Source organism: Physcomitrium patens, chromosome 19 (assembly GCF_059467195.1).
Source record: "Physcomitrium patens ecotype Gransden chromosome 19, ASM5946719v1, whole genome shotgun sequence".
Classification (NCBI taxonomy): Eukaryota; Viridiplantae; Streptophyta; class Bryopsida; order Funariales; family Funariaceae; genus Physcomitrium; species Physcomitrium patens.
In genome coordinates this window covers 6,908,643-6,932,599 of record NC_143428.1, presented here as the reverse complement: position 1 = coordinate 6,932,599, position 23,957 = coordinate 6,908,643, and the positions used below count along the sequence as shown (strand labels likewise).

General features: G+C 35.6%; 1 protein-coding gene and 1 long non-coding RNA gene across 8 annotated transcripts; one reads left to right on the top strand and one right to left on the bottom strand.

Moving 5' to 3' along the window:
* Nucleotides 1-6,258: 6,258 nt before the first annotated feature.
* LOC112295935 (uncharacterized) lies at nucleotides 6,259-8,293 on the bottom strand. Of its 4 annotated transcripts, none has more exons than XR_016498714.1 (3): nucleotides 8,262-8,293; nucleotides 7,492-7,850; nucleotides 6,259-7,359 (listed from the first exon to the last, which is right to left on the bottom strand). It is a non-coding gene; the product is annotated as an uncharacterized LOC112295935 (long non-coding RNA). The 4 variants fall into 4 exon arrangements; XR_012216059.2 differs by lacking the exon at nucleotides 8,262-8,293 and having other exon boundaries at nucleotides 6,259-6,708; nucleotides 6,981-7,359; nucleotides 7,492-8,255; XR_016498715.1 differs by lacking the exon at nucleotides 8,262-8,293 and having other exon boundaries at nucleotides 6,259-6,708; nucleotides 7,004-7,359; nucleotides 7,492-8,255.
* Nucleotides 8,294-10,755: 2,462 nt separating this feature from the next.
* Nucleotides 10,756-13,616, top strand: LOC112295802 (aspartic proteinase nepenthesin-1). 4 transcript variants are annotated; one of them, XM_024547758.3, is made up of 6 exons: nucleotides 10,756-10,812; nucleotides 11,007-11,119; nucleotides 11,329-11,496; nucleotides 11,730-12,104; nucleotides 12,214-12,738; nucleotides 12,889-13,616. In XM_024547758.3, exons 3-6 carry the CDS (start codon nucleotides 11,389-11,391, stop codon nucleotides 13,198-13,200), a joined length of 1,320 nt encoding a protein of 439 aa, XP_024403526.1. In that variant the 5' UTR covers nucleotides 10,756-10,812; nucleotides 11,007-11,119; nucleotides 11,329-11,388; the 3' UTR covers nucleotides 13,201-13,616. The 4 variants fall into 4 exon arrangements, with proteins under 4 accessions (XP_024403526.1, XP_024403524.1, XP_073384922.1 ...); XM_024547756.3 differs by lacking the exons at nucleotides 10,756-10,812; nucleotides 11,007-11,119 and having other exon boundaries at nucleotides 11,140-11,496; XM_073528821.2 differs by lacking the exons at nucleotides 10,756-10,812; nucleotides 11,007-11,119; nucleotides 11,329-11,496 and adding an exon at nucleotides 11,185-11,217.
* Nucleotides 13,617-23,957: the final 10,341 nt, after the last annotated feature.

Below are 23,957 nucleotides of genomic sequence, written 5' to 3'. Positions count from 1 at the left end.
GTAGATCCGTAATAAAGTCCATGGAAACCGAAGACCATGGTCGGCGCGGAATAGGCAATGGCTGTAGAAGTCCATAAGGCCGATGTCGAGGGTTTTTGGATCTTGAACAAATGTCACAAGATACAACAAAATCTTTCACATCCTTCCTCATTTGAGGCCACCAGAAATCGCAGGAAATAAGTTCCAAGGTCTTATTGAATCCAAAATGTCCCGCAGCTGGAAAGTCATGACGAGATTGAAGAACTCGGAGTAGTGTTGGCCCTTTTGGGATATACAACCGCTCTTTGAAATATACTAGATCTCCTTTCATCTTGAATTTATCATCACTAGTATGTTGCTTGATATCAAGGGCTACAGAATCTTCAACGGTTGCGGCCCGTACCTGGTCGAGGAAGTCAGCATCAATTGGTACAATAGCTGCGTTGAGCCAAAATTTCTCTGGCTTCAACAATGTCGTGCACTGTTGATCAAATGCTGCATCTCCAGCCTTTGGCGCGAGATATGATCTCCTTGATAATGCATCGGACAACCCTTGTTGCTTCCCAAGCCGATAAGTAATAACAAAGTCGAACCTGGATAGCGACATACTCCACCGAGCTTGACGCCGATTCAAAACCCGAGCCGACATAAAATATTCCAAATTCTTGTGATCCGTATATACGGTCACTGGATGTGCAGTTCCTTCGAGAAAGTGGCACCACTCTTGGAAAGAATCTACTATAGCAAGGAGTTCCTTATCGTGGATCTCATAGTTGCTCTCAGCAGCAGAGAATTTTCGAGAATAGAACGCAACTGGATGGAGCTTCTCATCTACGCCCATCTTTGAAAGTACAGCTCTCAAAGCAAAATCCGAAGCATATGTCTCCAAATAAAAGGCCTTTGTAAAGTCCGGATGTACCAAGATTGGAGCTGTAGTAAATACCATCTTCAAATCTTGAAATGCTTTTTCTGCGATAGGTCCCCATTCGAGCTTGTCCTTATACGTTAACCGAGTGAGGGGGGCAGCAACTTGAGAATAATTCTTGATGAAGATCCGATAGTAGTTAGCAAATCCAAGAAAACATTGTACGTCCCTAACCGTCTTCGGAACTTCCCAAGACATGATTGCTTCCACCTTTTTGGATCCATCTTCAAGCCTTCCGTAGTCGCGATGAATCCCAAAAACTCCATCTCAGTTTGGTGAAATAAGCACTTCTCTAATTTGGCATAGAGTCCTCGCTCCCATAGTTTTTTGAGTACCAGACGAACGTGCTTCTCATGTTCTTCCTCGTTCTTAGAAAATATCAAAATATCATCTAGATAGATGACAACAAAATCGTCTAGATGCTCTTGAAAGATGTCATTCATCATGTGTTGAAAGACCGCTGGAGCATTAGTAAGACCAAATGGCATGACATTGTATTCAAAATGGCAATACCTTGTTCGGAATGCTGTCTTCCATTCATCTCCTTCCTTAATTCGCACAAGGTTGTAAGCTCCCCTTAGATCAATCTTTGTAAAGATCCTTGCACGCCCAAATTGTTCAAGAAGACCAGAGATCAAAGGCAGTGGGTAGCGATTCTTTTTTGTCACCTTGTTGAGACCTCGATAGTCCACGCACATCCGTAGTGAGCCATCCTTCTTCTTCACAAATAAGATTGGTGCCCCAGCTGGCGACTTCGAATGACGGATGAAGTTCTTGGCTAGATTCTCATCAATGTACTTCCGCAACTCAGTCAACTCCGTCTACAACAAATTGTAGATTGGTCCAAAAGGTGGTTGTGCTCCTTCTTGCAATTCAATGGCACAGTCATAGGGTCGATGCTCTGGCAGCATATCAGCATTCTTCTTTTCAAAGACATCTTTGAATTCTTCATACTGCTTTGGAATAACCAAAGTCGGAGTTGCATCTTCTCGAGTCAGAGTTGCGAAGATGACAAGAGGTGTATTTTGCTTGGCTTCCTTCATGAAAGCCCTTGCACCTATAAACAAGGATTTGTTTCTAGACATTGTCTTGGCAGATTCCACCTTCAAGGAGTTTGTTGGAAATGTCACTTTCCGCAACTTCCAATCTATCAATGGATTATATCTATCAAGCCAAGATAGTCCCAAAATGATAGGACATGAAGGGGTCTTGATAACATTAAACACAATATTGCTCTCATGGTTTTCAAGACGTACCTTCAATGGTTTAGTTTCATGGATAACATTGCCCGAAGACAATGGTCATCCATCTATGACTTCTATATAGACAGGCTTAAGTTTCTTTACAAGAGAAATATTGTGAAGCTTGGCAAACTCTTCATCTATAAAGCAAGCGGATGCACCCGAGTCTAATAAAGCATCGACTTGTAGTTCTTGAATACCCAGATGTAAAGGTACCATAAAACAATCTGAAGGTTGAGCTGAGAGAAAGGGACCTTGATTAATTTTGGATGTTGAGATGTCCAGCCGCACGGTCCCTATTGTGGCTGGGCGTCCTTGTTTTCTTGCATGCTTGTACTCCTGAGTCTTGTTGTTTGAGGCTTCTGTTTCTTCCGACAATCTACAACTTTATGGCCCGCTTCTCCGCAATATAAACACAAGTTTTGTTCAAACCGTCGATTTCTTTCCTCAGCTGTGAGGGATTTGAAACGTACCGCATCAATTTGCATGGGTTCAGGATCTGTAGAGTGATTCTCTGGACCTTTTGAAAATGTAGCAAATGCTCCATCATTTCTCCAGCCTGATCGTCTTTCTTGTCGTAATTCAAAGAGGCGGTTGTCACAAATAATTGCCTGAGATATAAGTTCTTCTAAAGTATCTGCCTTAGGCATGGTGATCAATAAGTTCTTGACATCATCTCTCAGTCCATATTGAAATCGTGTCATGAACGCCTTATCATTCCAATCAAGATCACATGTAAGCTGTTGAAATTCTGCAGCATAGATTGCAGCAAAACGTGATCCTTGTCGCAGATTTTGTATTTTTCTTTCAGCCACTCTTTTTCTATCGCTATCTCCAAACGCAGCAGTAAGTCTCTCTATGAAAGCCTCTAGGTCGTACAATATTGGAGAATCCTTCTCCAATAGTGGAGCAAACCAAGAGCGAGCATTTCTTGATAGAAGAGTACCTATGAAAGCAACCTGGGTAAATCCATTCGGATAACGAGAAGGATATAGGCGTAGGTAAAGCCGTACTTGTTGCACAAAACCTCAGAAGTTGGCTCTTGTTCCATCAAACTTGTCTGGCATACTCGCTTTTGGTTCTTTCGTACTAATCCTTGAAGTATCCATAGGGGTCGTATGTGACACATGTCTTGCTTCTCTCAGTCGAATAATCTCTTGTTGTAGGCTATGAATTTCGCGTCTAGCTTCTTCGGTCACTAGATCAATTTGAGGTTCTTTACTTGGATTGCGAAGAAATGCAATCTCCTTTCGTACACTATTCATAAAAGCTTGAAGATCTGCAAGAGTTGCCACTCTATTGTCTACTTGTGGAGATGCATTGTCTATGGCTTGGTCTACTTCCATATTTAGAGAATAGATGGATTAAAATTTTGAGAGAAGAAGAAATTGCTAAGTCTCTTGGAGAAAATTGTAGCACTACCTGTCACTAAAACCTACTCGGAGAAAAGAAAAAAAATACTAAACGATTTCAGTTTTAGAAGAGGGTAATCCGCAACCTCTAAAAATGCCTCAATGCTTTCGAGAAGAGGGGTAATCCGCACTCTATCAAGAAGGCAAAGCTCTGAAATCGATGTTAACAGTCTTTTTTACTAGCTATGCTAAACAAAAAGAAGGAATTAATATCAGTCCAAAAGAGGGTAATCCGCAACCCTTAGAACGCTCAAGTATCTCCAAGGAAAGGGGTAGTCCACTCTCTGCCTCAAAGAACTAAGCTCTGATATTGTGATTGAGAAAATATCAATTTAGAGGAAGGTAATCCGCAACCCCTAAAGCGCTAGAATACCTTCAAGAAGAGGGGTAATCCGCTCTCAAACAAGAAGGATTCAACTTTGATATTAAGATAAAGGTAGTCTCGACAAACTGTCACGGACCAAAAATACAAACAAGAAATCTAAACAAGAAGTTCAAGAAGAAATGACAATAACTAGATTATCAGATGAGTACAAGAGCAACGCCAAGAGAATTGAGCTAAAGCTTCAAGAGATGTGTTGTCGAGACTGAAGAACTCTTCAGCCTCGACTCCTATATATACTACTGGCCTATGGTTCTAAGGAAGCGCATCAAGAAGCTTCCCAAGAACTATGAAGCTTCTCGAGCAACTATCCAAGAGCTAGGAAGCTTCTCAAGTAACTTCCTAGAATCTACTAGAATATTCTAAGAATCTTCTAGAGCCTTCTAAGGGAATCTTCAAAGAATCTTTAGAAAATCTTTAAAGAATATTCTAAGAGAATATTCAAGGAATCTTCTGGAAGTTTCTAGAGACTTCTTTCTAGAAGGTTTTAGAAACTTGTCTCTAGAAAGGTCTAAGGATTATGTCCCTAACACTTGCTTCCATGCTTCTTCTTTCTTAAACCTTGTCTTTTTTCACTCAAAGGCTGATACTCCTCATCATCATCATCATCTTCAACATCTTCAATATCTTCATTACTGGTCTTAGGAATTGTAGAGGCCTCCTTCTTCATCTTTTCATCTTCATTCATACCATCTTTATTGTCATCATCATCTTCTTTTTTCTTTGCTAAAATTGAAGATTTTTCCACAAACTCACTATTATTCTCATTTGGATACATCTCCAAGTGCTCACAATTATTTTTACATTCGAAAAATTCTACATCATGACTTTTGATGATCTTTTTGGTATTCAAAACCATTTGCTTATATGCCTTGGTACCTTCACAATATCCAATAAACACACATTTTGTACCTTTTGCATTAAATTTGAATTTCATACAATCTGATATCTTTACATGGACAATGCATCCAAAAGTCCTCATCAAAATGCTTTGATATGTACTCACTTCAATTGTCTATGTACAACATCTTGATCTTGCAATCACATTACTTTTTTACAAGTGCCTTAAACTCCTTGAATCTAGAAAAGTACTCACTCTTATATTTGATGATATAAATCCACATCTTCTTTAAAATTTAAAAATGAATGTGGCAAATTATCGTTGTCATGTTATAGTTCGGCTACCATGTAAAAATAATGTGATTATGTATTTAATGTACAATTTACTTAACAACATGGTGAGAGCCATATTACTGGATCTTAGTTGGTTGTAGAATGTGGTTAAATTACTACTTTAAAAAGAGGTTGTTTAAAAAGATTACTATTAGAATTTGTATAACTTTATTTTCTTTTGATAGTAGCTTTTGAGATTGATTTTGTTGGTAGTAATTTTAAATATTTAGAATCACCTTTATTAGACATTGGTGATCTTTGAAGTCTTATTTTGATTCTTTAATTTGGTGTCTAAAACATATATTGAGTAAATCTTGTAAAGAAAAGAGTTAGAGAGGGATTTTGGTAGTAAAAAGAGAATTTAGGGCATCCATATAAATGAATGGAGATGAATGATGAAAATCTCCATACTTATTGGACAAAAATCATGACCAATGGGCTTTGAGGAGGCTACTCGAGGCCATATTAGAGATTAGGGTTTGTTTTTCGGAGCCATTTGAGCTTTAAAGGCTAGGGTCAACAAGTTTAGATTTTTGGCTATGATTTTGGTGCAAATCTTTTATGATTTGGAATTTATATGAAGGAGATATAAGCACTCAAAGTTAAGGTGTTGATTTGGGAGCTATTGACACTGTTTTTGATATAACGCACACGTACGGATGGCAATTGAAGATCAACGATTACAACTAGAGAGAATACTTTTGCAATTACACTTTTTGCATACTACTTGCTAGATTCCAAGTTGAAGTAAAAGAATTATTGAATTTTGAAGTTAGTGCATGCAATCTAAAGGTAGTAAGTGACCTGATTTATTAGTGGTTGTGTCTTGAGCTATATCTTGAGCAATTTGACAAAATTTTGGTTCAAAATTTCAAGGAATGTATATATTCATGCTAGTAAACTTTGTACATAAGTTTGATGACATTTAAATATTGGATTCTTGACATATTAAGAAATCAGTGCTTGAATGCTTGTAAATTAGGGTTTAAAGCATCTGCTAGACCATTCTGAACATTAATGTAACTAATTACCTGTAGAAATCAAAATTTAATTCTTGCCAAAAATATGTAGAAACATGTATAAACTTATGTTATTAAAACTCAAACATATCCACATTCACCACATGATTAATTTTCTTTTCGCATGTCTTGATATGATTGGAAACCTTTTAAATTTTGGTGGAAGTCCATCTTCCAAAAACATACACAACATGTTTAATAAGAAACTAAATCAGCTTCAAAGAAGTTCCAAAAGATTCAAGAACACACCGTCACTGCAGTCACAACGTTGTGTCTCGCATCAACAACGGCGTCCGTATTGAGGTTCAGAATGACCCACCTGTAGAGGCTCTCGGGTTGTGGGGAGCTTCTGATCTAGACATTGTCATCTAGCCGATAAGAATCATGCCAAGAATCGTGCAAACTAATTAAAAAAAACACAAAACACTGTCGACAAGTAATGGTCACGGTTCAGTTAAGGAAGGCGAGAATCAGGTGTACGCACCTGATTGAGCACGTGTTGATGTGCAGAGTGCTGGCTGCCATTGAGCTTTGAACAAGCGAGCTGCAGGTAGAGTATTTGTGAACTCCAGTATCCCTGCTAAAACTTCTCAAAGCACAGGGTTAACACCAGAAATGGAGAAAAGATAACGCCGATCGACAAAGCATGAAATTGCCAATATGATGACATTACGATGGCAACTTCAATAGTAGTTAAATGTGCAGAAGAGAATTGTGTTTCTGATTGTTGGGGTTCGAGCATGAACAGGAGAGGCACTCAACATGAAGATGCACTTGTTTTGCAAAAAGTAGCAAAGCCAACCCTTGAAGACCTGAAGACTTCAAAAGCTGGAACTATATGACCATTACCGGGAGAGCTTAAGCTTGATTACATGAAATCAGAGAGCTCATTCCAAAGGTAGGGTTTCATTGCCATCCAACTGGAGTGGTCCTCTGGTTGCTCTATTTGTAATTTGTGTGTCACCCCCGCAGTCTCCAGTATGTGAACTAGATTGCGCTGCTACATTTCTCCCTTGCCCTCCAGAGCAACCTGCATGTGTTTGAGGCGAAATTTGAGAAGAGCTGGTTGGGATTCCAAATTTTAAACTTAACCGATTGCCTGCTGCCCTATCTCGGATTTTGCTTCGGCGTAAATTTGCTCTGAGACTGACCATTTCTCCCTGGAACTTGAAGTTTGTTTGCAATGAGTTCGTCCGTAACTGGATTTGAATTCTCCCCGGACATTAATCTGCATGATGTGTAACCGTTGATATTAACTACTGTCTCGATCTCATTTTGAAACCAAAAGTGATAATGCGTAACCTAATTCCAACACTCTTGCAATTCCCCCACTGCGATGAATCGGGATGGGTTTGATTACCTTGTCCATCTGCAATAGGTATTCGCTGCAATAGTTACGAATTCATCTCTCTGCAGCCAGATGGCCGCAACAGCAGCAAGGCAACCCAGTGAAATCTCACTCTCGATCGCCACTTCATGGTTTCAACCAAGCCCTTCAGAAGCACAATGTATGGTACCCTAGGATCGACTTTCAACACCTCTTCCGAATTTTCCTTCACTTCAGCTGAAACCGCCACCGCCTCCACCCAGGCTGCCGAAGCCACAGCAATCTGGAAACGAAAACCCAAGATGGAGGAGCCTTACCCTTATCCTAGCAGCCTCATCGTTAGTGAAAACTGATCTGTGAAGCCAAATGAAACTCCGTCATGTTGTAAGATCCTGTCAAACAAACAACAGCCTTGATCTTGAAAGCACTAATCTCAAATCCAAGTGAGGGACTGGGAGACTAATCATTTTCAGAGCTCATCAAGGGATAATTCAAGGCCGAAAAGACTCGGCTTTGAAAGGAAGCTCGATACGGTGGTGGGTAATTTGAGAAAGACGAGAGTTGTGCAGCACATGCGAAAGTTTTATACCACAGCTCATGAGCCCACTAAAGTATCTATTAATTGCCCACACAAATTGATGCCTTCAAGTTCCCATCGACCTGAACCTGTTTATCCTTCACAAACATTCGAAAAATCTACATGCATTAGATTTTTGATATACTAAATTTATTAGATGCATGGGCATCGTAATACAGCCGTTCTTTGAGCTCGTCGTAGTTGTGACTAGAACGAGGAATCATACCCAGCAGAGAACCTGCGATCAGTTGTGAACACAGTATCATTTCAACCGGGGCGTCATTATTTATTGGATATTTTTGTGATGGGTATCAGCATCAATCCCTCACCAATTTTATTCTTTTGCAGGTTGATAAGATCTAACCCATTTATAATGTCCTAATGAGTTGAATTGTCTTATTCAGTTGTTAGAGATGGAGTGCGATGTTGGTGAAATCATTGGAGCTGCCTCCATGCATCAGTTCCACACCAGACGGAAAAGAACGTCGCCACAGATTATTGGAGCAGGTCAATTCTTCCTTCCGTATCCAATTTGACGCAACAGGTTGGAAGAGCACTACACCATCTTAAACTTCACTAGAGGTGTCTTACGGCAGCCATGACGCAGTAATAATGTTATTATCTTCAGAAAGGATGACAGATTATCGAGTGGCCCACAAGCGGACGAGACTAGAGACAAGAGATCTCATCCGGCGAAACTTTCATGTGACAAAGAATAGCTTTGTTTTTGCAACGGTAGGGACGACTGCCCATCGCATTCTGAATAAGGAGTGGTTTCGACTTTTGTCATTGTCGTATAAGAATGAACCCCGAATCTTCCAACTTGTTTTGATGCCTGACGCAAGAAAGAGTACGCCATACGGAGGTCTTCATTTCAACTTTTGCAATATATAAAGTTAAGATAGACTTGAACAATCAAAAAATGAATCAGATAGGATTTACAGACTGTTTGTGTCCATACCTGCTTTCTGCCTGCACCTATCACTTCAGTTTCACTTTCTCCTCAAAGAAAATAACCAGCAGATTGAGTTTTCCTCTGAATCATCCTAAGCTTAGTCAGAGTGAAAAAAACCACAGCAAGCGATAGGGTACATATATTGTCTGGAAAAATTATGAGATTATTAATTCCGTATACTTGTACTAGATTTCTCCAACAATTCAGAAATTGGAATTCAGGGCTTCATAATGGGATGACGGATGCGATTGTTGTGCCTGGAGCTTTGAAAAGACTCGTCTGTAACAGATCTGTGATCTGTTACATTAACGAACGGGCTTGGAAGAGAGGATCTAAAAAATCATAATCCAGCACATGTACTAAACTTCCACAAGGCCTCAGAAACCGATGAAATTCAATCCCACTGTTCAGTCACTCAAGTGTGTAGGTGTTATTTGTCCTCTTCCATACTTTCATGAAAAGTGAGATCGCGGTAGGTCTCCCCTACCCCGAGGGAGCCACTTCATGACAAACCACATCGCCCGAAGAATCATGAGAAATGGCGCTGACTGGAGCCACTCTCTGTGTCAGATTGTGCCAATTTTGGGTCCACTGCGTGGTCATCAAGTTTTTTTCAAAAACCAAGAGTAACTTGCTGCAACATATAAGTTGATTATCGTGCACACAATGTACAGGGCTGTCGTAAACAGATTCCTCTGACACATCGGCTATGCGGTGCACCAATATTTCGATTAGTGGTTCCGGAAGCTGACCAACTTGTAATGGTTGCTTCCCAAGAGTTGAACGCGCCAAGGGCATGAACCGAATCAGGAACCAAGACAACTTAGACTCTCGTCTAGGTTGTCTCCGTACGTTACGAGGATCTTGACATTTGACTCATCCGCGAAGGATCCTTTACGCTTAGATTACTTTGAAACATGCTTCGTTTCAACTGTGAATGTCAGTTGGCTTCCGCAAGGCACCAGAATCATGTGCCAGCCGGGTTGGCGTATGTGCTGTCAGGTGGTTGAAGTGGGAGCGCTAAATGTTCATGATGGAGACGAGGATTTGATTCAGGGTTCAGACGAGGCTGGAAGGGGGCTCCTTCTCTGACGCCGAGTGTGATTGCTAGGCTTCCTTCCAGATCATTGGCGGGTGGTGACGAGCATCTCTCTGCGTACAGTATCTTTCCAAGCCCAAGCCCCCTTCTGACGTACCATCCATTCACCCGTGTGATTGAGAGTCAAGCCGATGATTGCTCGGGGCAGAATCGATCGCAGAAAGGGCTCTTTTTAAGAAGAATTCTATCCACCTGAGACTGATTTCACCGGATCGACAGGAGCGTAATACAATTAATGAGAGGCTAAAGCTTCGATATGCATTGATAAGCTTGATTGGGTGGACACTACGCGGGTACTGGCTATTGATCGTCAGTCATGCATGTAAGCTATCACCCAGAAGTACATAGAACTCGACTGTTGAGCAGAAGCTGATGGCGACGCAGTAGTTGACCGATGGCTCTGGACCTTGAACCAGTTATTACAGAAATGATTTGTACATTATGGTCTGTGGGCCATGAAATTATTTGGCGAAACCTAGTGAATCATGAAAAAGTCGTCACACATACTTTGCAAACCGACAGGCCAATAAGAGAATGTTGTAGTACAAAGACACAGAAACCTACAGGAGGGTTGGGAAGCTCTAGCTGGTCGATCATTCGAAGTGCCTGGCTGTCTAGCAACACAGAGTATGTAGAGAAAAACTGGTAGTTACATCACGACAAGTTTTTCCACGAAAGTAAGTCTCCATAGATCACCCGGTAAGTTTTGCGACAGAGAGCAGGGTAAGTTTCGGCAACTCCTAGAAGCGAGAAAGAGAGTTGGATTTAAGTGCACTAATGAAAACCCTCGCCAGGATTTTAGCGTAATCCATCAATTTTTGTCTCCTGAACAAAAATCGATTTCATGATGGGTTCAGACGCGGTGGCGTAGTGAGCATGATTCTTTTCACATAATAATATTAATATTATTTTTTCAGAATCGGACCAACAGCTGAAATCGGGGAATCTGCGGGTAGGAAACCTTGTGGCGGATGATTGACGAAACGAGCACTCGTCGCCATGCAAAGTTACAAAGTACCCAGATCGAGTGGTACAAAATTCCTTCCCCTTGTCTAGATAATTCAGTTGGTCTGCACCCCTTCCACCTTAACGCGCTGGTTGCTTCTGCCAATGTTGTGTTCTGCTCTGGTCCGTCTGCCTCCAGTGCGTCACCGCATTGGTGAACTCGTGGGTGTCATAAGTTGTTGATGAATTGTGTGGACTTTCCAATAATACTTCTAGGTTGCCTTCCTTGTACAGGAGCCACAGAGAGCAACAGTTCGAGAGGGGGAGGGGGGGGGGGGGATTAGGGTACTGAAAATGGCATTCATGGGGTGCCAAGCCTTGGTTCTGACGGCGATTGTCTTCTTGATTGCCGTTCCTATCACGCAGACTCTGGCTGCTCGAGATTCTACAATCAATGATAAGGCAATTCCATCTCTGCAGTCCCTTACTTATTTTTTGCATGCAATTCTTGATTTGTCGTGATGCAGAAACGTCCTCACGGTGTCTTGTCGTTCCCTCCCCCATTTAAGGCATCCGTCAACATCAAAGCGATACGGGAGGATCTTCTTGCATACTTCAGAACGCTGAAGCTTGTACGATTTTGCAGCATGAACCAATTCCAAGCAATTAATTCATTCTATGATTTTTCGTTTCAGGTCCTTAGAACGGAGTTGATTCACAGAGAGCATCCATCTTCGCCGTTAAGATCAAACACTTCGAAAACCACGACCGAAATCTTCCTCGCCGCAGTGAAGAGGGGTGCCGAACGCAGGGCGCAGCTCTCCAAACATATTCTCGCCGAGGGGAGACTCTTCTCAACTCCAGTTGCTTCTGGTAATGGAGAATATTTGATTGATATATCATTCGGTAGCCCTCCACAAAAAGCCTCTGTCATAGTGGACACTGGAAGCGACTTGATATGGACCCAGTGCTTGCCTTGCGAAACCTGTAACGCCGCGGCCAGCGTGATCTTCGACCCTGTCAAATCATCTACCTATGATACCGTGAGCTGCGCCAGCAACTTCTGCTCGGTAATTTACAATCCTCCGATACCCTTCACAGTTTTTGTTTCTAGAAATGAAGAATTTCACTAGCGATTGTGGCTTCACTTGCAATAACTGATGCTCTGTCTTGTTCCAGAGTTTGCCGTTCCAATCATGCACCACAAGTTGCAAGTACGATTACATGTATGGAGACGGCTCCTCAACCAGCGGTGCTTTGTCCACTGAAACGGTAACCGTCGGCACAGGCACCATCCCAAATGTCGCTTTCGGCTGCGGCCACACCAATTTGGGATCCTTTGCCGGGGCAGCAGGAATAGTGGGGCTCGGTCAAGGGCCATTGTCTCTCATATCCCAAGCAAGCTCCATCACCAGCAAAAAATTCTCCTACTGTTTGGTGCCGTTGGGGAGCACCAAAACTAGTCCCATGCTCATCGGTGATTCGGCTGCTGCGGGAGGTGTCGCATACACGGCCTTGCTAACCAACACCGCTAATCCTACCTTTTATTATGCTGATCTCACAGGGATTTCTGTCTCAGGAAAAGCCGTGACTTATCCTGTAGGAACCTTCAGTATCGATGCTTCCGGACAGGGAGGGTTCATTCTAGATTCGGGAACGACTCTTACTTACCTCGAGACTGGCGCGTTTAATGCTCTCGTTGCGGTAAACCCCAAACCATCTAAACCTCCTTCGTGATTCAAATCGCTCGTCAGGCTGCTTGTCGAATGTTTGTACCCACTCTTGCAAACCAAATTCACACGGAACCCGTCAAAATGCATTCTATTCTAATTTGCATGGGACTTGTGTCACCAGGCTTTGAAGGCAGAAGTTCCATTTCCAGAAGCTGATGGGTCCCTCTACGGATTGGATTATTGCTTCTCCACAGCAGGAGTGGCCAATCCAACCTACCCTACCATGACGTTTCATTTCAAGGGTGCAGATTACGAACTTCCTCCAGAGAATGTCTTCGTTGCTTTGGACACGGGGGGCAGCATTTGCTTGGCCATGGCAGCAAGCACGGGCTTCAGTATTATGGGCAACATCCAGCAGCAAAATCACTTAATTGTGCACGACCTAGTGAACCAACGTGTCGGCTTCAAAGAAGCAAACTGCGAGACGATTTGATATTGCAAACGTTCGGTGAAGGACAAGTGCTGCCACAGATTTCACTCCCGCAACTTGATCAAATTCTTCAACCTCGTCGACGTTGTGCAACATTAGTAGAATACCTTGCACAATCTTTGTAGAAATCATCAACAAATCATGCATCCAAGCGTATCCTGCTGCAAGGAGACGAAGAAGTAGGTGCAGCTGCTTCTACATCCTTCACTACCAAAGGATCAAAAAGAAAAAAAAAACCCCTAGAAGTAGCATGGCAGATGTTGAACAGGATTCTCTTTACATGGACTCCGATTGTGTACATAGCCTGCATACTTAACCAACAGAATGACTTCAATTACTATGAAGTAGTATTTAATGTGCATCTCTAGAATTAACTAAATTGACCCAAATTTTTATTAAAGCAACCCACTCTATCTTCACCATCATTGCTCCCTTGCAACCCCATCCTTATTCATAGTTGTTCCTTATTCCCAACCATTGCTAAAGATGGAGGCAAGAATACAATGATGGTTTAAACATGTAGGTCAATTTACTAAAAATTTGGGTTGCTTTATCATTTTCCTATATGTATTATAATACATCATTTTAATTTATTGAAATATTATCATAATTTTTATTGAAAATTAAAAATACAAATGAAATATCTAATAAAATAAATTATGCTTTTAATGAATTTAAAATAAATTCTCAAACAAATTCCTCACTCATTTAGTTAATATATTTTTAAAATGCCATGCTTTTAAGTAAATATTAATTTTACTAAATAAATATATATAATATATAAAATTATAATTAGATTTTTTTAAACAAATAATATTAGATTTAAGGTTTTATTTGTATTTTTAATATGTAAAAAAATTATTTATTTATAAATATTTTAATAGATTTAAAATATTAACTTTGAAAATAAATAATATATTTAGTTTAAAGTAAAACTAATTCAAACATAAGAAAACTTATCATTTTTTTAACTTAATAGTTTTTTAAATTATAAAATAATTCAAAAATATTTTACCTATTTTTTATACTATTAAAATAAATATTAAAAAAACTTTAGTTCTATATTACAATAAGAAATAAATAAGAGGTAGTTTTTAATTATATTTGATAACTTTTAGAAACTCCTAGACGTCTTAAGTAATTATAGATTTTATAATCTTTACAATATCAAAAGTTTTAACTTGTAATTGATACAAATATTTTTTTTAGATTATAAAAAAATTGAATCTTTTTAATAAAATATAAATTTTGGCATTAAATTTTTTTTATCTAATTCAAACTTAAACTCAAATTTCACAAATCTTAATTTTATTTTAGTACAATAAATAGTTTTATAAATTTCTACTTAATTTTGATGTTGAGTAAAATTCAATGTACTTTTAAACCCTAACTCAAAAATTATGGATTGTTGAGTTAGAAAACCATATTGTATCAGTGTGCAAATACAAGCTTAAAATTATAATCATTGGTGAATATGGTTGATTCCATTGTACATGTACAATGTATCTTCCATGGGCTTAGATACAATGATAGCTTCAATTAGTTATATTAGCTCAATTTGTTGGAATATAATATAAAAGGGTTACAATGTATTCTATTTTGGCAAAAATGCTATGGTGGCTATAAAACAAAGAATTTGCAACACATAATAGTGGTAGAGTTAAGAAAGAAATGTAATTCAATGACTTGAGGTTGTCAATTTAAAGTCTTTCTTAGAAGTTTTTTAGTGTATAGATTTAAATAAAACATGGCATATGAATTGATGTCCAAAGTTTTTTACAAAAGTGAAAAGAGGGTGCATGAGAAAAAAAAAGAAAATAAAAGAAAAAAAATAAATAATGAATAGGTCAATTTAAAAAGTCTTTTATATAAAAGTTAGATTAGGGGCTGAAAAAGCATTTATAGATGATCTAAAAGAGTGCATTTGATATGTTGGCAAAGACTTCATAGTAGAATATCCAATTCTTTTGAGTATATTAGATAAGCATTTAATTCTAATACAATAGGAGGCTACTAAATTTTGATGTTGATATGGGGTTGTACTTTATGTCATTGTTAAATAGAAGAAAATAAAGTGTTTGATTGTACATCTAGTAAATTGAAGACTAACTTGAAATGCAAATTGAATAGAATTATATAAGTCTTTGGCTTAGCAATGCATCTCTTAAATTTTTAATTGCCATTGTAGTATAGTATATACAAAATGTCTTTTAAAAACCACATCTTGAAAAAGATCCAATTTGTTTTAATAAAATAACATTATTTATGCTATATAGAAAAATTAGGCATTCTATCTTAATTTTTTAAAAGTTTTTTAAATAGATTTTTTAATGTATAAAATCAACTAAGTGATGCTTCTCAATTTCAATTAATCAAAAGATTTAAAAGTTATGGACTAGCACCATGTCTTATAAGTATATAGACCATCTTACCAATCCTTAGGCCAACAATTTCTAAATCTTAATTTTAAAAAAATTCTAACACCTTTAATGCAAAAAAATTGAAACATTAAAATTATAAAAATCCTAAAAGCAACAACTCTAAATTCTAAAATTTAAGAAAACCTTAAAATTTAGAGCATCCAAAATTCTAATTATAATCCTAATAAATTCCTTAGAATAAATTTAATTAATTAAATAAAGAAGAAAAAAAAAAACAAACAAACAAACAAACAAACAAACAAACAAAAATAATTAAAATTACAAGCTACATTATTTTACCAACTCACATACAAAAGATTTAAAATTTTATTATTTCTCTTCTTCTTTTTTTTTTTGTTACATTTAACCATATACTTAATATTCCACCTTAAATCTACATACTAGAATCTGTAACTTGAGGACTTCCTTGGATTCCAATAGTAACTCTAATTTCCTCAATACTCCAATCTCAATGATGTCTAGCTTGTAAGAACCAAAAATCCAAAATGCTTAAGCAAAGGCCAAAGTTTATGCCAATCCAATGGTTCAGATCTGAAAATTGCTCCACGAAACTTAGGTGACCCTAACTGCAAATGCAACAGTAGACCAGTTTACTTGAATTTTCCAAAACTCGTCTCGTCTCCTATTTCAATGATTCTAGGCTTGTCGAAAAACCAACATCCTGATGCAAGTTGTGCAAGGAATTTCTCATCAAAATTTCACCAATCTTAGGGACTGATTGAAGGAGATCGGAGGTCCTCCAGCAATGAACCTACTCACAATCGATGCTGTATTCTGACTATATTGAGCACCAGTGCAAAATCTTGTCGAAGCTCTGGAGAACAACTACCGGCGTTCACATCTAGGACTCAGAAGGCAGCAAGCTCACGTAGCAATTCACGATATTCACGATATTGTACTAGTGCCGAATTCACGTATACAATTCACGAGGAAGAGAATTCCGAGGCGGAGCATGGGGATGACATAAGTGGAGTGTTTACTTGGCCACCAGCAATAAGTGGCTGGAAGAGCCCTCCCCATCCTGACCATGAATATCGCTCAATTCTCATCAAGGAATCGGCCTAAAGTGTCAGCGAGGTGGAAGCGCCTTGTGAGCTCTTCAGCAACTCTGTTATCGACGATGGCATTACACACAAGGAGGAGTTCAAATTGGCGTTGTTCGGGGACAATAACAGGAAGAGTTCGTTCGCAGATCGGATATTTTACTCATTCGACCGAAACTAAATGGTGTGATCAATGTTGGCGTATCTGTGCGCTTTTAGAGCGTGTTCCATACAAAGGCTCGTGCTGAAGACCAAAGTAAATTTACTTTCAAGGGTACAATCTACATCAAAGATGTTCCACAGAACGTTAAGAGGTGAAGGAAATGCTGGATGCAACCTCGTGCAAATTCACCCTAGATTTGGCAACAGACATGATAATTGAAGAGGCTGGGACGAAGACTGTTTGTGGTCTTGATGAAGAAGAGATGGCAACGAGCAGAGGCAGGGGTTAGCAGAAAACAAGCAGCCCAATACTCTTCAAAGGGAAGGAAAAAAAAACAAAAAGAAAAAAACTGCCATAAAAATAATACGAAGTACAATAACTCTAGCTAAGGCGACACGATTCTGGCGACCAAAGTTGTCAACAAAAAATAAGGATTTGTTTAAACAATAATTTGAAATATTATATCAAATTAATGTTAATTATTTAATTTCACATCTACTTTGATTTATTAATTAAAGAATATAATACGAGATTTTTTAAAAAAAAAACATGAATTTAATGGAATAAGAAAATATAAAAATCTAGATTCATTTTTATATAACATAAGAGTTTATTATTGAAAATAGTTGGATTTTCTTTTTAGATAATTGAAAGTAGATCCATTCTTTGATAGTTTAGTTTTGTTTATGGTTGACTTATTTAAATATCTTATTAAACAAACCATATTTAAATTTTTATTTTAAATTTTCAACAAGATTTTCTTGCCAACTCCTTTCTTGTTTCTAGTCTAGATTCAAGAGTCTCTAATTTCCTTGTCTTTTAGCAATAGCTATTCTAGTTCCTTTTTAATATACATATTACTTTATTTTTATTTTTTTACTTTTCTTTTGACATAGATTTCCTAAATTTATGCATCTTTTTTCATTTCATGTCTTTGATAGATTGATAAGAATGCACTTACAATATTAGAGCTTTGTCTTTTCTTGATTAAGAGTGGATTATCCATTTCTTTTAATAAGACATAAGCCTATTAGAAGTTGCAGATTACCCTCTTGTAAACTAATATTGTTCTTAGTATCTTCTTTATTTTCAAGTCCTCCCTTTTGCTTGTCTTGTGCGATATTAGATTTTTTTTCTCTAAGTATTATTATGGCAGAGCTTTTTGAAATTAAAAGTGCAATGACACAAATGTAAGAGCAATTGACGGAGTTGATGCTTGTGATGTATTAACTTAGTTTATTGCCATCTAGAGCAATAAAAATAGGAAGAAGTGAAGATATAGATACTTCAATATCTACACCAAATTACATCCCTTTTTCTATGATGGAATATCCTTTTGGTACTAGAGAAGTAAGAATTGCCATACTTGAGAAGTTTGATGGCTTAAGTTCGAAGTTTTAAGAATTTATCAATCAAGTATAACTTGTCATTGAACTTCAATCTCAAAGCTATCTAATTCCAAGATCACAAATTAGATTCATTGATACACTTCTTTGAAGTTCAGCATAATTGTAGTTTTTATGTTTTCTTAAACAACAAGATCCAATATACTAGATAATTTGGAGGCCTTTTTGGCAAATTTTTGATCTATGTATAGAGAACATGATACAATCTATATTGCAACCAACAAGATCCATATTTTACAACAAAATAATTGATTTGTAATATTATATGCTTTACAATTTTAACAACTTGCAATTAATATCAACTAGAATGATGGTGTACTTATTAACTAATTTTTGTATGGATTACAATATGATGTAAAGAAATTGATGCTCAACTTATCTGATCCTCAAACATTGAATCAAGCGATTGACTGTGCTGTGAAGTATAACAATTGACTTTTTGAATTTTGATCTAAGAGTTAGATAAGTGGGCCTCAATGTTACTATAATTCAATGGCAAGACCAATGTCTCTTCAATACATACATTCAAAAGTAAAAGATATGCTAATTGATGTAATACATTTCAAACCTCTTACTAAATAAAAAAAGATTTGTTGCTGTTAAGAAAGATTGTGCTTATATTATAGAGAACTTAAGTACAGTGCTCAACACTATCCAAAGAAATGACACAATTATAAAACGAGTAGTACAAACATCAAAGAAGATAATATATTAGAAAATAAGTTTGTCTAGCTATAATAGGGATTGCGTAGTTGGAACCTTGTACAATATCTAATGAAGGTCCTATTCTCTCCTCAAAATCCTCTCTATGTTTTATATTAAATATTATTTTAGGACCTAAACATTACAAAGCCTTTGCCTTGTTAGATTCATGAGCCTCAGCATGTTTTTTAGATAAAGAATTTTCTAAAAAACTTAGCATATCTTTAGTAAATAAACTAAACCAGTTTATGTAAAAGTCATAAATGGTTGTCTATTATCGTCAAGAGATGTTAGTCACAAAATCTTTCCTATAGAAGTAATAATCAATGGTCATAGTAGCTTTGTGATATTAAATATCATTAAAACTCTTTTTTAATCTAATTAGTTTAAGCTTAGTGTGGTTAAAAAATATAACCCTTGAATAGATTGAATTTTTTATACTCTTAATTTTTCTAAAAGTATAACTAAGAGTATAATTAATTAAGTAGTAAATCACAAATCTAATATAATTAAACCTATATTTGTAGGTGCAAGAGCTTTCTTGCATGTTGCAAAAGAAGGATCAACTTGTGTCATTTATGCCACATCCATTTCTAATAGTGCAAAGACTTCAAGTAGCATTTGAAGCCAATATCAAGAATTTCAAGATATATTTGAAAAAAAGAATTTAGATACTCTTTCAAAACATCATCCCTATGATTGCTCAATTGACCTTCAAGAACGAATACAATTGCCATTTGGACCAATCTACAATTTATCACAAAATAAATTGGTTGAACTTAAGGAAAATATTAAAGAAAATCTAGCTAAGAACTTTATATGCCATTCCAAATTTCTAGCAAGAGCTCCAATTCTACTTGTGAAGAAAAAAGATGGATCATTGCGGATGTATGTTGATTATCAAGGACTCAATAAGATCACTATCAAGAATAGATATCTATTATCTTTAATATCTAGACTTCTTGATTAGTTGAATCAAGCTAAGTTCTATACAAAAATAGATCTACTAGGAGTATAGAATCTAGTACATATCAAAGAAGGAGATGAATGAAAGACAATATTTCAAACCAAGTATGGATATTTTGAATATAATGTCAAAGCTTTTGGATTTATAAATGCACGAGCATCTTTTCAACATCTTATGAAAAATATTTTTCAAGAGTTTTTAGACAATTTTGTTGTCCATTATCTAAATAACATTTTAATCTATTCTAAGAATACAAAAAAACATAAACTTCATGTTTGTTGTCTGTTAAAAAAAATAAGAGATATAGGACTCTATGCCAAGATAAAAAAGTACGTATTCTATACTATTTAAGTTGACTTCTTAGATTACATCATTTCAAATGATGGACTTATAATAGATTTTAAAAATATTTAAATTATTATAGATTGAAAGATCTCAAAAATGATATAAGATATTAAATGTTTTTTAGAATTTGCCAACTACTATCAAATCTTCATTAAGGACTTCTCTCAAGTTACAAATCTACTTACATATTTAACTTGTAAAGACAAACTTGAGTGGAATCAAAAAAAAGAAGTAGTATTTGAAGCTTTAGAGACAACTTTTGTTTCTGCACCAATCTTATATTACGTTTACTTTTCCAAGGCATTATTTATAGAAACAGATGCATGAGACTTTATTTTTGGTGATGTATTATGACAAATGAGAACAAATAATAAACTTCACCTAGTAGCTTTTTATTCTTAGAAATTTTCAATAGCCAAAATTAACTATAAGATCGACAACAAAGAACTTCTTGCAATCATGGATTCTTTTCAAGAATAGTATCATTATCAGAAGGAGCTTCTAGTCCAATCACAATATATATAGATCATAAGAATCTTGAATATTTTATATCAACATGTGTTTTGAATTGTTGATAGGCTTGTTGGAGCATGTCTTTATCAAGATTTGAGTTCAATATCACTTATTGGCTAGAAAAACAACAATGTTTATCTGATGCCTTTTCTAATAATTCTTAACTTATACTTAAATAAGAAGATGCAGCTTTTAATTAACAAAGAATAATTTTATTGAAGCTAAAATAATTTCATCTTCAAGAAATGAAATCAAAATTGACTATTGATTCAATTTTTTCTCAAGCAAATTTAATTAATTATGTCCTCTAATCCTCTTATTCATGATACTAAAAACACTTCTTCTAAGTCTCATGATACTTTCAAGTTTGAGTTTAAGAACAACCTACTTTATTTTGAAAAATATTTATATGTTCTAGAAGGAGAAGCATGTTTATGTATTCTTCAAGCATGTCACAATTTTCTAGCAGCATGACATTTTGAATACAACAAGATTTTGGAATAAATATCCAAAGATTTTTAGTGGCTAAAAATATGGAAGGTTGTAAAAGACTTTGTTCAATCATGTAACATTTATTCAAGGTCAAAAACTCTTTATCATTGTTCTTATGGACTTCTCCAATCATTACCTATTTCAGAACAATCATAGTCTTTTATTTTTATGGATTTTTTTATAGATATTCTAATTTTAAATTTATTCAATTGTGTATTTGTGATAGTAGATTTTTTTTTTTTATGAAAATGGCACATTTTGTATCATATACAAAATCTATCACAAGTAAAGAAACTGTCAAGCTTTTCTTTGATAATATTTATCAATATGATGGATTGCCGAAAGATATTATATTAAATAGAAGAATTCAATTTATATCAAGATTTTGGAGAAGCCTTTTTAAGATTCTAAAGGTGGACATAAAACTTTCTTTGGCCTTTTATCTTCAAATTGATGGACAGACACTACACATAAACTAAGATTTAGAGCAATACTTAAGGTGTACCATCAATTATTAACAAGATATTTGGACAACCTTCTTATTAGTAGTAGAGTTTATTTATAGTAATATGATATATTCTACTATACAATAAATATCTTTTTTGCCAATTATAATTAATATCTATAATTTGATACTTTTGACTTTTCAAAAGTTGATAATCCTGTGGTAGAAGATTTGGCAAATTATTTGTCAGAGCTATATGCAATAATAAAGGTGAAATTAAAAGAAGCTTAAGAACAAAAAAAAATCAATGTAGATCCCTATCAAAAGGAACACCCATAATTCAATGTAGATGACATGATATGGTTATTTTTTGTAATATCATAATTGCTTGTCCTTGTGATAAGTTGGACTATCACAAACTTGGACCTTTTCCTATTTGTGCACAAATCAATCTAGTTGCTTATCAATTATATCTACCAAAATCAATGAAGATCCATCCCATATTCCACATGTCTCTTTTTGAACCATATAAGATTGTGAATATATCAAAAAGAAGATAAATCTCACCTCTTCCTATAAAAGTGGAAAATTATGAAGAATTTAAAATGGAAGAAATTTTAAACTCAAGGCGGCGCCAAAATAAGTTAAAATTTCTTATCTATTGGCATAGATATGACAATAGTGAATATACATAGGAACCAATAAAGAATCTTATAAATGCAACAAAGGTGGTGGATGCTTTTCATTGACAACATCTATCAAGATGAAGATAAAATATAATAAATCTTTGTTATAAAAGAAACAAGGTCCAAAAAAAATTACATTCTACTTTCTATCTTTATTTGTAGTTTCTATATATTTGTGATATTAAGAAAATAAAAAACCAACAATGAATGGATTCCAATTAAGAACCTTCTTTTACTGACTTATCGGATGAAATATTCTAATTGTCACAACTTTCAAGATGATGTAATCAAGATGAAGATCCTCAAGAATGACATATTCTTCCTTGAATAGATAGCAAGATACAATACATTTGATATCACAACCTTAGAAAGAATTCTTCATAATTGGTAATTTTACTAGAGTAAGAACAACTCTTGATAGTGTTCCAAATATTTTATTTAAAGGAAGTTATGAAGGCCTCAACAAAAATCAAATAATTGGATAGTCTTTCCACTTTAGTATGGAACACTATGGATGGTTGAAATGCTCTATCAACCATTTTCAAAGAGAACAAAGTTTAGAGTATGTGGCAAATAAAATTTGTCGCATCTTAGATTTTTTCAACATATAATGACCGCTCCTCATGGAAATTATCCTTAGAAAGGGAGGTAATGTCATGGACATATATATGTAAACCAATAATTACCTATATGATTAGATGGAAGTAAGTAAAAGTAGATTAATTCCATGATATCTTTTATAGAAGCTTCATAGATACTGCTTTAATTTTATAGGTGTCTATAATTGACTTTTTAGGTTAAAAACGTCGTCAATAAGTTAACTATTTGCCACACATATTGGTAGCTTGAAAGATAAGCTAACTATGCAATAAAAATATAGAAAACTTGTCTTCTAAGCTAAAGCATATATTTTGCAAAGTCAACATATATTAGAGGTCCTATAGAACATTGCCACGTAGCTCTTAATTAGATAGTATATATAGAAGTAAGAGTAAAACCCTCTTCTTTCTTGTCAATTTCTTTCTTGCTTCTAGTCTAGATTCAAGAGTCTCTAATTTCTTTGTCTTTAGTAATAGCCATTCTAATTTCTTTCTAATATACATATTACTTTAATTTTATTTTTTTACTTTTTTTTTGATACATATTTCTTAGATTTATATATCTTTTTTTAATTTATGTCTTTGACACTGTCCTCAAAATCCTTGACTACAAATTAGCTTGGATCTTCCTTGTCACAACTCATTTCTTTGTATACTAAGGCTTATTAAAAAGCTAACAATAAGATATAGTATTACATAAAGTCTTGCTTGAAAATACACTGAACACTTGATTGTGGAAGATAAAAAGAATTTAGAACAACAAGTCCTAAGAATTCTAATAAAATCGTGTATAAATTACTATAGAAGCTTAATAAATATAATCAAGTATAAATTAAGTCCAATTATTATTATTATATTATATTTTATTTTTTATTTTTGAAATAAATCATAAATAAACATAAGAAAATACTAAAGAAATTTAAAGAGTCCTAAAGAAATCCTCAAGAAATTCAAAAGA

Excerpts from the sequence above, each read along its gene's own strand:
- LOC112295802 (XM_024547754.3), top strand. The coding sequence starts at position 11,556 with ATGCAGAAACGTCCTCACGGTGTCTTGTCGTTCCCTCCCCCATTTAAG. Across the intron at positions 12,105-12,213 it reads GCGCCAGCAACTTCTGCTCG|AGTTTGCCGTTCCAATCATG; the intron begins GTAATTTACAAT and ends GTCTTGTTCCAG. Across the intron at positions 12,739-12,888 it reads CGTTTAATGCTCTCGTTGCG|GCTTTGAAGGCAGAAGTTCC; the intron begins GTAAACCCCAAA and ends TTGTGTCACCAG.